Here is a 13,970-nt window from a genome sequence, read left to right as displayed (position 1 = left end):
GGGAAGCGGCAAGCAGAACAGCGCGTGCTAATTAGAGACCAGTTCCCCAGAAGAAGGTTGGGGATGCGTGCTGAAGCATACAGAGAGGAGACCTTCATCCTGCTAGAAGTATTTAGGAGTAACAAGCAGATCTCTTCTGCCTTCCATCCAATGAGAAGTTGAAACAAAACGTTACGCAAGCCACCCTCTTCTCCTCTAACCCTCCATGTCCCCCACCCTGATGTCCTGTTTTCTTTTGCTTTCCTACCAAAACATGAGTTGATCTTGCTAGCTAGGGTAGGCAAATGCCAAATCCTGTTTGCTCTTGGGTGCTTACCTTAGGAGTTCTGTGCTCTGGCCCCATGCCTCGCTTTTTGTCCTCACTAACTCAAAAGCCAGGAGTTCCCATCAGTCTCTTGTCATGTACCTTATCTACTGCAGAGCTTTGCAAGCCCAGCTGGGCTCATGGAAGATTTTTTTCATGTTGTAAACGCTTGTCGCTTCTTGGGTGGAAAAATTAGAAAGCAGGTTTCCTTCCAAAAGCATACTTCAAAGATTTCCAACCCTCCCTCCCTTCCCACCGAGATTTGTCATTGTGTCATTGCTGTTCTCCGGATTTCTCATTCTTTGAAGAACTGACAAGTCTTTACTTGCCCTAACAGATACATAGCAACCAAGAAAATACCGTTAACTGAGAGAAGGCTAAAATGCTATGTTACCTCTCCAAGAAAAAATGAGTTAGGAACATAGGAACACTCCAAATTGTGGTTAGAAAAGCTTCATCATTAGAGATCGTTTTGTGCTTGCAGTTTATAATGATTCACTATCCAGAGGTGGCATCATTATTACTGGGGGGGAAATATCCCTGCAAGAACAGCACAGCGCCGAGCAGTCTCCTAAATTACAGTGTGGAGCTCCAAGAGGCAGCTCAGACAAATAAAACCGTGTCACAGAGCGCAGGACTCGCTGGTGCGTGTAAAGGTTGCAGGAAATTGCTTTCTGCGAGGGAGCCAAGCCAGCCTGCGAAGGTGGTGGTTGTGAGCAGCCTTGCATCCAGCAAGCCAAGAACTGGTGATTAGAGGGGGGGAGCCTTGCTGCCCACTGCCCCCAGTGACTGCGTGCTGGGGGGTGAGAGGCGGCCAGCCGGAAGGTCTCCATGGCAGGTAGCAGGTTTGCTCTTCAGCCGCCATGGTGGCCCAGAGCCTCAGCTGGAGAAACGCAGCGTATGTGTCTTCATCGTGGCTCGTATTTACAGGAGAGCAGGGAGTGCTGTATCAGTTTCTTTCTTTCTTGACTCCCTGGAGTCCAATCTCCTTTCGACTGGTCGCTTTTCCCTTTCAGGAGGTGGCCTCGCTGGGTTACCCCCTCCTGCAGCTCCGGCATCATGTGCCCCTGGCAACGCTGAAAAGCCTTCATCCCACCGCGGTGCCCAGTGGGGCTGGGGGCTTCCTCCGCAGCCTCCGAGTGCCTGTCAGCAGGGGCTGCTGCGCGGGGACCGCCCTGCGAATCGCAGCCTGGGGCTTCGAGCTTGCCGGGCCGGAGGATTTACGAACCGGCTGCAAGACCGAGGTGCTGAGCTGGGGTTCTGCGTTGAGCAGAGTTCGGATTTGTATCGTTGCTTGGCTGTACGCTTTGCTTTTAAAGATGGTATTTTGGGTGCTTTGTTTCTGTCTCTACCCGCAGCCAGAGATTTTACCGCCTACGGCTGTTCCTAAAGAAGCTGTTTTCTAAAGTGTTCTGACACCGTTTCTGAGAACTTTGCCTTTGCTATTTTTGTGCTCGACACAGTGGAGCTGGTCTGAGTCTGCCTGGATCAGACTCTCTGAAGACAGAGGGAGGAGCGTGTGATTCTTGGCTCTGCGCCGCGGGCGAGCGGCCGGAGCGTGCTGCACCCTGGGGTTGTCCGTCCCGCGGATCCGCAGATGCGCCCGGGGCTTCCTTACGGACCGGAGGTTGCGATCCTCTCGGCTTAGCGCTGGCGCCTGAATTCGGAGTCGCCCTTTTCCGTTTGGTAGCAGGCACTTCTTGTTAGAAATGGGAATGTGGCAAAATTCAAAACTCAAATAATGTTATTTAGCCGGGAATCGGCTCGTTCAGACTCCAGCCCTGGGTCTTCTCCTGGTTCTGCAGCGCAGCGGCTGTCGCCGTTCAGGGGTTTTACAGGGCAGCCCTCACCCAGACGAGGTCGGTTAAGCACCGCTGTCATAAAGTTGTAACAACAAAAGTGTATTAAATGCTTGAACCAGAGGTGGAACTTTTATATTGCTTTTTTCTACATGGTTACACTGTATGACTCTAATGTACTTTGTGTGGCGCAGATTTTAGGAAGCCAATAAATCTGAGGTCCCTTCCACTGCGAATCCCTAGGCTGGCTCTGTCCCCGACACCCTGGAGCATCGCGGCGTGGGCAGACGTGAGGTCGGGAGCTGTTGATCTGACAGCACAGCCCAAATTTCCTCATGTGCTTTGCTTTCTGCCTTTTTTTTCTAAATCTTTGAGAATGATGATCTTAAACCGTTCTTATAACCTAATTGAGTGTTCCAGAGAGAGTCTGAATTTTTTGTATATTGCTGGAGCTTAACTGCCATAATAAAGGACAATTTTTGAGGTGATAAAATGCACTAGGACTGTCATTAAGTATGCAGCAAAGCTACGACACAATAGAATTAAGCATTAATGAAGAACATACTAGAAATATTAGTCTTCTGTATCAGTTTAGGTCTTCTGTTCTTTGGTTGTGATTAGGTCTAATGTGAAAAAATGAGGCAATAAACAAGCTTAGCAAAAATTCAGATTTTAAAATGATTCAGTAGAGTCTTAATGTGTAGAAGGTTTCTAAGATAAAGCTGTTGCGTATCCACAAGGATGCTTTCCCTTGGATAAATTCTTGCAGCGTCATGTTTTAATGTAATATTATTATTGGTGCACATTTTATTTTCACAATTGAATTATGAGACTGTGGAGACGTAATTTAAATTCTAGCCGATCTGAACACCAGTGCAGTTGTAAACTTCTTTTACTGGCATAGGCAAGAACGTCGTGCCTCTTGGTAAGCAGGATGCTGACTACTTCTGGTAAAGAAACGAAAGTCTGATCCAAAGCCTCATGAGAACTTTGGTTTTGGACGTAAGGACCCAGCTGTCATTTCTGGATCTCTCTATAAGTCTGGGGTTTCTTTACTTGGAGTTCTTTTTTCTTGAGGATTCTGCACTCTGTGCTGATTTAGCATCCCCCCCCCCCCTTTTTTTTTTCCTTGGAAAGTGATAACTCCGTGCTCCTGAATTTTCCATTTTCTAGATGTGTCTTTGTTCTGGGTGGGGCTGTTTTTATTTAAAGCACTCAATGTGAATTCCCACGTATAAGAATCCCCTGAAAGCCCCTGCCCGGCACGCGGGGTCTCCTCTCTCTGGCCAACGTGCGAGTCGGGCATTGCCTTTCCCGTGGTGGTTCTTTGAAGATCTTGTGGCTTTTGTGCCCGTTGTGTGAACACCTCTTTCACTGGCGAGGAGCTGGACGCTAGGCGAGCGGCAGGCCCGGCTCTGCTTCCAGAATATGACAGAATCTTTATGATTCCCGTTCCTTTAGGATGTAATTCTGCTTTGCCAGGGAAATAGCCTCAACTCTGGTATCAGAGTTTTCACGAGGAGAATATTGACTTCTTTAAACTCAGTCTTCAGCGTTACTGCCACTGGTGTCTTTTTCTTCTACAAAATATATGAGGTTCAGAAGTAAAATTCATTGCAGCTAATAAATTGTATATGCAGGGTGTATAAGTATATGCCAAAACCCAGCAGTGACGTGTGTCATAAAATGTACAACAAGAGGAGAAAAGTCCTATGTGCCTTTGATGTTTATTTTGTTTCTTCCCCAATTAATTCCTCTCCTTTGGGCTATCCCACACTTATGCCAAGCGGTTTGATTTCTTTCCCCGTGTGAAACGTGGGGTTTCCTGCTCGCGGGATTTGTTCCCCAGAGCTGCCGTGCGGGGCAGCCCGTGTCCCTTGGCAGGGACAGCGCGGGACCGCAGCGGCTCCCCTGTCGGGGGGATCAGAACTCCGCAGGGAGCTGAGATTTTTGTTGTTTAGATTAAAAAATCTTGTTTAGATTAAAAACTCTAGTTATAGTCCGTACTTAACCTGAGCTGTTCTTGCCCTTCCCGATAAACATTCCATAAAATCCCTGTTCTAGGGTGTTTGCTGTGCTGGTGTGCGGTGAGAGAGGTCATCAAATCCCTGGCAGCGGAGGGGCAACTGTGCTGAGCGGTGCCATGCCAGGCAGAGCCGTGCCATGCCGTGGGATGCCATGCTGAGCTGTGCCATGCCGGGACGTGGCATGCCATGCCATGCTGAGCCGTGCCGTGCCATGGAGAGAGCTGTGTCATGCAGTGGTATGCCGAGCTGTGCCATGCCATGCAGAGCTGTGCCATGGCATGCTGTGCCGAGCCATGCTGTGCCAGGCCATGCTGTGCCAGGCCATGCTGAGCTGTGCCGTGTTGTGCCAAGCCATGCTGTGCCATGCCATGCAGAGGGCTGTGCCGTGCCATGCAGAGAGCTGTGCCATGCTGTGCCAAGCCATGCTGTGCCATGCCATGCTGAGCTGTGCCATGCCGTGGTATGCCGAGCTGTGCCATGCCATGCTGTGCCATGCCATGCTGAGCCGTGCCATGCCATGTAGAGAGCTGTGCCATGGCATGCCATGCCGTGCCAAGCCATGCTGAGCCGTGCCATGCTGAGCCGTGCCATGCTGAGCCAAGCCATGCTGTGCCATGCCATCCTGAGCCGTGCCATGCCGTGCAGAGAGCTGTGCCATGCTGTGCTGTGCCAAGCCATATTGTGCCATGCTGTGCCATGCCATGCTGAGCCGTGCTGTGCCATGCCAAGCCATGTTGTGCCATGCCATGTTGTGCCATGCCATGCTGAGCCGTGCCGAGCCATGCCGTGCCGGACCGCCTCTCTGCAGCAGGGCGTGGGGCACGGGCTGCCCTCCGACGGGCTGGGAGGAAAAGGAATGGAGGAGAATCCACGATCCTTCCCCAGTGACACCGGGAAGGCTCGGCCTGTCTTCGGTGCCAAACCGGAGCAAGGTCACACCTTGTCCTTACCCCGCAAGCAGCCCGTGAGCGAGACAGAGCCGCGGGGCGGGGGGAGCAAAGTCTTCAGAAGCATCAGCTGCTCGCTTTCGGGAGGAAGCCGTGCCAGGCTTTGTGTGTTCCCAGAACTGTAATAAACGTCCAGGAGGCAGCTTTCGGCAGCTGCTAATTTTAAAGTAACATAATAATCAAATTAATTGAGAGTTCCTTTTAACAATTAGCAGCAGCAACCATAACTTTCCAAAGTGATGTTTTCGCTATTGCTAAAAGTGATTCCCCCAAAAAGAGTATCTCTGTAGATAAAGCATCTGAAAAAGTGTTAAATTGTCTCTTTTGCTACCTGATAATCCAATTAAGTGGTGATAAGAAAAATAGCTCTTGGAGAATTTCAGGCAAGCAGAATAATGTACTTAGTATTGTACCAGAATCAAAATACCGCATAATCATGGGTATCCATGGATACTGAAGCAACACTTTGATTACGAGATACATCCATTACCCTTAAATACCAGAGTTAGGTGTTTAATGCCCCGAACAATTCACTGCACGGCTGCCTGAACTGGCACAGAGGATTCCCCTGGGATTTGCCTTGCAGAGGCACAGCGCAGAAGCTGTCAGCAGGCGAAAGGAAGGCGGCTATGATGTTTTTAAGACTCTCTGTCTTCTTCCAAGTTCCTGTGTGCTTTGCAACTGCTGCCGCCCAGATGGCTCGGCTCGCCCGCCTGTCCTCGAGCTGCCGGTGAACTGGAGCACTGCGTGATGCGGCCCGGCCCGTGTCCCACGCCTGCAGCAGAGGAGTGGGATTCCTGTGAAAAAAAGTCCTACATTAATGTTTTACAGTGCTTGTGCTGTTGGGATGCGCCCTGCAGCGAACGCCTGGGCTGGGTGGTGTGTCTCTGTAGCACCAGACCTGTCAGCACCGCGAGACGAGCGCATTGGTTATTTCACGGCGTAGGACCCGTCATGAGGGTGAAGCCACGATTTCTCCACCGGGCTTGTGACTTCTTCATTTGTTTTGCAGAGCAGGAGTGGGAAGCCTGGAAAAAGCCTCCTCTGCGCAGAAGCTGATGGGGGTCCTGGAGGCAGAACAGAGGGGGCACGGTGGGCTCGCACTCACATGGTCTGAGCAGGGTCCCCTGCCACCAGCTTGGCTTTTCCCTTTCCATTGCATGTATGGATCCAGTTCTCTTTGGTGGGGTTGATACTAGGAAAACAAAGTGGAAAAGGGAAGAATGATAATGAGCATTTAAAAAGCGCTTTGATAATGAGCCTCGGGAGTACGGTTCTTTAACCGTGACTTTGCCGCGGTGGCTCCAGGACCTGCTTGGGGCGAGCATCCGAGCAGGCAGCACCGGGTGGGCATTTCGGTCTCTGCTTCCGCTCCTGGCGAGCGGTGGGGACGGGCTTGCTGCCTGCGCTTGCCCTTCCATGCAACCCTGGGTGCTGCTGTGCTGTGACAGTGCCGTGTGCTGTGACAGTGCCATGTGCTTCGGGGGGCTGGAGACAGGAGGAGCCTGAGCAGAAACTTTTCATGTTTTCTCTTTTGTAATGATTACCATTTGTGTTATTTTCTTTTATTGTTTTTTTCTGCTTTTTTGTACTTTCAAGATGTGTTTTTTATTATCAGGGTTCAAAAGCAACTTCCCTGAATGCCTCAACTCAAGTTTCCCTAGCAAAACATTTTTTTGAGGATACTTGTGAAGCAGAATCTCATACATGTACTCTGTTGGAAAGGGGGAGAAGAAGAAAGCTGGTGTCTTGTGCAGGCAGGGAAAGAAGGGGTGCAGTCCCTTGTTCCTGACCGTAACTGAACAAGCTGAATCCTTCCTGTGAGCCATTTCGCTGAAAGTAAAAGCAGGAACCCAAGAAACAGATGTTGTCTCATCCCACTTGTGGCACAGCTAGTCCTCCACAGCCTCCCTTTGCTAACCTGCCCAGCTGGTCTCTTGCTGATCCCTCTTACTGCTCTTGCCTTCACTGAGCTGCAGCACTGGTTTCTTCTGTTCCTAATTGAATAGTAATTGTCTGCGAAAAAGGACGAAAAAATTCTGGTGAACACTAACTTTGGGGAGAAATACGATTTCCTGCTTCCTGAATCTGTTTGTAAGCTGAGACTGAATTCAGCCTGCAGCTTTGGCCAGCGCGAGCTGGGGAGGGTGGTGAGGAGGGCTGGCCATGGCCACCTCGTCCGGCTGCCCTCGGCTGCGTGGGGACAGCCGTGCCCCCGCACCCGCCAGCGGCCGGCCTTCTGCGCGCGGTGGCTTTGGGCTCGCCCCTGAGGCTGTCCTTCGAGCATCGCTGTCACCCTCTGCGCCTGCCGCTGTGCCGCGGGTGCTGGTCCCTGCCCCGGGGTGCCGGCGGGTGATGGCCGGCTGCGTCGGGAGGCTGGGAAGCCTGAGGAGCAAGTCAGCACCTCTCTGGGGAAGGAGGAGACGCACGTTTCTGGCTGACCGGTTTAATCCCTGGGTGGGAAGGAGAAGCCAGCATCTCCCGTGTAGCTCCTCGTTTCTTTCTTCCTACGGGTCCCTAATAATGATGGCTTCCAATTCAGATTAAATGGAGATTGTTTTTTTTAGGCAAAATGAATTGTATGACTTTTTATTTTAATGAGAAAAACTGAAGATCTAGTGACAAAGAAAAAAAAAGTTTCATCTGTAAATGCTCTTTTTCAGTCTGGCAGACAAAGCAAAAAATCAGGTATTTGTACACCCTGAATTGCCAGCATCCTCAGCAACCCCTTAAGATAAATCCTCTATCTCCAGCGTCACTTAATTAAAACTTCTCCAGGAGCATGTGAGAAAGCAGGGGCCGTTAAAAGGATCAAACTGAAACTGAAGAAGATTCTCTTTGTGCAGGGATTAACTAGAAATGGCATTTCTCGAGGCAGAACCTCTGCGACAGTGAGTCCTGTCAGTAACTTAACGTGTTTCAGAGGGCTCTTCTACCAGAAACAAATTTTTTGGGGAAAAACTGTATTTCGCAAGCCAGGGAGAAAGGGCCCAGCTTCACTTTGCAGTTTTTCTGTTTGCCAGAAAAAAACCTGGAGGTGCTGTTCAGTTTGGCTGAAATGTTCACGTCTGCGTTCCCGCGAGCGCTGCCAGTGGCTCCAGCGTGGGGAATTCGGATGCCGGGAACGATCCCAAACGATCGGGTCGGTTTGCCAAAGTGGCACAAACCACTGGCAAAACTAGAATGTGTAAAACCAAATAATTTTCGAGTTATTGTTTGAGGAAATGGTTTGCCTTGTTGTCTTATCCTTTTCATAGATCATTGTGCGTTTTCACGGCTTACTGGTTGGACAAAGGCACATCTGGAAAGGCTGAAGCTACCAGGTCTGCTCCTGCTGTTCCCGTCCCAGATTTGACGTTATGACAAAAACGTTTGCTGGCAGCGGGGCAGGATGGAAAAGATGCCAATGTCAGACTTCTATGCATAGCCTGGAAGAGGAAGGGTTTTGTTTGAGGAGTAGAGTGGTGTAGAACTGATGGCCTCATCATCGTTGTGGTGACCACCCTTCATATACTGATACCTGTGAGTTTCTAGAACTCCGTCCTTGAAGGAGTTAGACGTTTGCTTGCAGAATTGCTTGAATGATGTATCTTTAATATATATATACTACCGTTCACATCTCTTTTATGCACCTCCACTATCCATTCTCGTCACAACAGTCTTTGCATTTGGTTGCAGCACCTCAGTTACCTGCTCTCTTTAGCAGGCGTGGTGGTGATGGGTCGACAGTTGGACTTGATGATCTTAGAGGTCTTTTCCAACCTTAATGATTCCATGATGCTGTGATTCTTCACTCATTCGGCAGGAATACCTGCAGCAGCAGGCTGGAAGCGCGGTGCTGCTGGAGAGCCCGGTGCCGGGCTGGAGGTCCCCAGTGCTGGGCAGCCCCCGGACCGCGGCTGCTGGGGAGCTGTGGAGCAGCCCCGTCCCAGGCGCAGGGTGCAGCACGGGTTCCACTCCCACGCTGCCGTTAATTGCCGTAGCAGTCGGTAGCTAGTTAGAGCATTTGTCACTTCTCTGGTCTGTCAAGGGTAATGTATTACTGAAGAAATCCTATGACAAAATCCTTAATTTGCAACTTTTGCCTTCTTACCGCTTAATTCCCTAGGAGGTTTTTACCTGGGGAGCACTGTGAATTAGCTTGACAGTTTAAATAACTGTGCACATGTGTTTCCTACTGTAAGAAGAATACAGGGTGAGAATATGAAAGTTAAACTTACTCTATATGTGTCATTTGGACAATATATACCCAATTCCTTGGGCCTCTGTTATTGCTGAGGAATGAAAAATGACATGTTGCTTTCCTGGAAGAGACTCTAGCAGCTTAAAATCAGAACATCCGTCAACGTGTCTGAATTGTGTTGTCTGGGTTTTGGCCTTCTTCCGTCTTACTTCCCTGCCTGTCTTCTTCGCCCGTCATCTGCCTTGCACAGCTCTAGCCATTTCTGTTCCGAACAGACCGGCTTGCTCATGCTGGTCTCTTCTGCTGCTGTTATATTGAAAGCATCGTGGCTAGCATACCGTAAATGAAATATTTTGGATTTAATCATCGATATTTTCCATTTATCCATAATTCCAGCGGGGAACTGCGAGCTGACCTCCCACAGGTAGGCGAAAACTCCGTGTCGCAAGAAGGACCTGAAATCTGCCCTCCCAAATTCCCAACTGTTCCTCTTCCCCGCCCTGGCTCCTCTTTTCTTTAGCAAACCCATGGGAATGACGTACTTTCAAGCTGTACATTGCATTAGAGGCTTTTTTCCTCACTATTGAGAGCCTGGCCACAGCTGCCTCTCTGTCCAGAGATGCTCAGTTCAGCTGTCATCATTATCAACTATAATAATAAGATTTCTGGCTTCTCCATCCAGGCAATAGAGATTGCATGACCCACACAATAGGTGTAATTATGGTCAGGATGGGTTGCTCTGCTAGCAGCCTGCCCAGCCATTTCAGCCTTTCTTTCAGGCACATAAATCATATAGGTCATAATTACTTAATATTAAATACTGGGGTTTTTAAGAATACTTTTACAACAACAACATAGCACGTGATCTAGGGTTTTTTTTTTTCTTTTTTTCCCCTGGATAAACAGAATCACAGAATCACAGAATGGCAATGGTTGGCAGGGACCTCTGTGGGTCACCCAGCCCAACCCCCTGCCCAAGCAGGGTCACCCAGAGCAGGGGGCACAGCACCGCGTCCAGGCCGGGCTTGAATATCTCCAGAGAAGGAGACTCCACAGCCTCCCTGGGCAGCCTGGGCCAGGGCTCCGTCACCCTCAGAGGGAAGAAGTTCTTCCTCATGTTCAGCTGGAGCTTCCTCTGCTTCAGTTTGTGCCCGTTGCCCCTTGTCCTGTCGCTGGGCACCACTGGAAAGAGTCTGGCCCCGTCCTCCTGACCCCCACCCTGCAGAGATTTGTAAGTATATATTAGGTCTCCTCACAGCCTTCTCTTCTTCAGGCTGAACAAAACAAAAAAGGAATTCTTTAATGTAGATGGACTTCTTTAATTCTTTCATGTGGATGGACTCGGCTATGGAAATCTTACTGCCAGGTCCGAGAGCCGGTTGCTCCCGCTCCTCTCTGGGTGCCTGGCGGGGTGGTCGTTGCCCTGTGCTGGAGCCGTGGTACCTGGGCATGAGCGCCTGTCCTGGCCACATTCTTCTGTCCTGGTTTAGAAGGTCCTTGCAGCTACTTGCTGGTGCAGTAGTTAGAAATGGGAAGGCGCTGGGGAATGTTGCTCCATGTGCCTGGCTGCTTGTGCCTGTTCTCTGGGGCCGTGTTTCCGCTCCTCTCATCAGAGAGCCTGCTTTTTCCGAATGAAAGCGATGGAGAGCTGTGAGGAACTGCAAAGGATCTTCGCAGCAGCGTCAGATGTGTCGAAGTAATGGCTCCAGCCGGCGTCAGCAAGCCCTGTGGTCTCGACACTGGAAAATACCTCGTCTGCTCTTCTGCTGTGGCAAGGCGGGAGCCTCTGGAAAGGACGCCGTGGAGGGAATAAAGAAATTTTCAAGTGACAAATCTTGGAGCTTTGTGACAGTCGGTGGGTTGGTTCGGGGTTTTTTTCTTATCTCTCAGTGAATTCTCCGAAGTTGCCACATCCTTCTTTAAAAAGAGAAGTTGGAGTCTCCTGAGGGAGATTCAAAGTAGCTTGGCTTGGCGTGGTGGCATGCTAGGGAGGGCACAGGTACTTTCCAGGAGCAGCTAATGACTGCAGATTCTCCTGGGGCGTGATGCCAGGCTGGAGGGGTTTTTCCACGGCAGAGGCATACGGATGGCTTCCCCGCCATTTCCAGGCTCTGCTTGGGAGATGCCCTGGCCCCGCTGCCGAGCCGGAGTCTCGGGCTCAGAGCCGGAGCTGGCTGGGGGGATGTGCTTTCAACCAGCACGTAATCTGTGCCAAGCAGGGCGTTTCAGGAAAGCTGGATGACTCCCCTCATTCATTTGACTTGATTCCCTCTAGTTTTGACTGGGGAAAATGAAAAGAAAGAGCATTTAAGAAATGTTTAAACTTTTTGGACTTGCTAGCAAGGACACTTTCTTTCCTCGTTTGAAAATTAAGTTTATGTTTAAATACCAGTATGGTTTTCTTTAAAGAAAAATGAAGTTGCAATAATTTCAGCTTGTAATAATTGTAAACCAGAAGGAAACATTCTGTGTGAGTCAGAGGAAAACTTGGGGGTTTTAATTCTGGTTTATTCTTTCTCAACCTTTCCTTTTCTCCTATTTATTTCTTCCCACCAAAACCAATCTTTTTTCCCCCCAGAGTGTTTGGGTCAGCCGGTACCCACAGACCTGCCCTGACTTCAGGCAACCTCTGTGGCTCAGCTGCTCTATGTCTAAAATCAGGAGAAATGATCCTGACCTACTTTGTGAAGTGCTCAGAGATCTGCAGAAGAGCCACATTTTGCAATTTTAAAACTGTGCCTTTGGACTTTATGGCTGTTTGGGGGTTCTCCTCCGGGTGTTTGGGGGTCTGCCGTGGCTTAGGGTGGGTGCGTTGTCCTTGGCAGACGGCGGGCAGGCAGCGTCTGCTGATGGTGGCTGAGCCTCCTTCTCCGTTTGCTTTCCCATGGAACACCTTCTCTGTTACTTCATTTAATGGTACTTTTAAATCTGTATTTTAGTGCATATCTGTGAATATCTATCTCCTTTGTCCTGCTGTCTTTTAATTAACTGATCCCCACTGCTGTTTCTTACTATGCATCTCTGATACTTTATTAATTAACACACTATGCAGTATACTGAGGAAGCTGGTATCTAAGATGCAACAAAAGATGAAAGTGTTCATCACCGAGAAACAAATAACGAAGGCAAAAATGTGTTTTCATCTGCCAGCAGTGACAAGCAGAGTGTCACTGGAGATGTGCTCCTTCCCCCACCCCGAGCCGTACAACTCTGCAGTGTGTGAACTGTGCTAAAGCTGAGTATCGCTGCGGTGTGGATGTATTTATCACTGTTACTGTGTTGATACAGTTTTTGCGGTGCTACCTGTGTATTTATGAGAAGTCCAGTTCACAACCATGTACTTTATCTTGAGGCCTCAATTGCTGGGGCTGCTCCGTCCCATTTGGTGATGGACATTTGAATGAGTGAGGATTTTCTTGAGTAATCTTTGCTTTGCCAATATCTCAACTCCTTTGCTGTTCCTCTTCCAGAGAAGTTGTCTCAGTGGAAGCGTTTTCCCTCAATATCCTTCAACCTGCAAAATTAAAAAGAATCTCAGCTCTTCACCGAGACAAAGTTTGTCTAACACATTGTCAACATCACTTGCCTTTCAGCCTGATGTTGTATTTTTTTAAATCAGTTCAAGCTTGTTCAGGCTGTTGTTTGATTGTTGGTGATTTTTTTAAATCCCTCTACTGACTGGTTTATTTGTTTTTTTTTTCCTTTCTGTGATACTGGTTTTGCCCATCTGTTTAATCCATGACCCTACCCAGGCATGCAGACTGTGTGTATCCCAGTGAGAGCTCCATGCAAAAAAATAATTGTATGAATCCTTCAGGAAGCTTGACACGAGGATTAGGGGCTCCAGGAGGGCAGCGATCCGATGGGAGAGTCGCTCTTCCTCCCAGGCTCCCTTTCCAGCCAGGTGTGTTTCTCATTGCCTTTCCTGTGCTCTCCTCTGACAGAGTCCTTTTCTTCTTTCTTGAACAGGTGGGCTCTGCATCGCTCAGTCCCTGAAGATCCCCCAGGATCGCAAGGACAAGACCATCGACTTTGATAAAATTATCAAGCAGCTCCTAGAAACTCCCAATGCCAGGGCCATCGTTATTTTTGCCAATGATGAGGACATCAAGTAAGGATGACTGAGGGAATTGATTCATTTGTGCTTGACAGCTATGCAGAAAAGAGAAAGCAAATAAGAATATGCGTAATGAAGTGGCAATGTCTGTTGGTAAGAGCAGTGTGGGGATGTGGAGTTGGCACTGCAGAGGGCAGCCCTGGGCACGGAGGTGCTGCTGTTGCTGCCCTGGCTAGCGTGGTGCCCCGGATCGTGCATCGCTGTAGTGGGGGGCCGGGAATGTTGAGCAAGGTCTGGAAGCTTTTCCTGGCATGGGGTTACTCAGGCGTTGGAAGGGCAGACCTGACCTTACCTCTGAAAGAGGCGTTAAGAAGATGCCCCTCTCGCCAAGCTCATGGTGCTATGTAGTATTCGTTAATTCAGAGTCAATTTTATGGCAAGTGATGGTTACTAGTGCTAAAATGGCTTGGATGCTCAAGGTTAAACCACATCAGGTGCTCAACATGTCACCTGCTCATAAAATAATATAAGGAATATATATCTCATTTCTCACTTGCCTGTGTTCCATATTCTCTCTCCAGAATTTCAGATTAGTTCACAATTGTGATGGCATTGTCAGTTGCTGAGAGGCTCAGGGAAACACAATAAGACAC

The 13,970-nt window shown here is 49.2% G+C and overlaps 1 protein-coding gene across 3 annotated transcripts in view; it reads left to right on the top strand.

The window, feature by feature from the left end:
* Window positions 1-13,970, top strand: part of GRM7 (glutamate metabotropic receptor 7) — a 310,746-nt gene that overhangs the window by 150,377 nt on the left and 146,399 nt on the right. For all 3 annotated transcript variants that reach the window (XM_075432729.1, XM_075432727.1, XM_075432728.1), the window contains exon 3: window positions 13,230-13,371. In XM_075432729.1, the coding sequence (XP_075288844.1) occupies window positions 13,230-13,371 (142 nt within the window). The remainder of the gene's footprint in view (window positions 1-13,229; window positions 13,372-13,970) is intronic.

Source organism: Opisthocomus hoazin, chromosome 11 (assembly GCF_030867145.1).
Source record: "Opisthocomus hoazin isolate bOpiHoa1 chromosome 11, bOpiHoa1.hap1, whole genome shotgun sequence".
Lineage (NCBI taxonomy): Eukaryota > Metazoa > Chordata > Aves > Opisthocomiformes > Opisthocomidae > Opisthocomus > Opisthocomus hoazin.
Note: the sequence above shows the minus strand (reverse complement) of the source record. Positions and strands in the feature narration are given on the sequence as shown.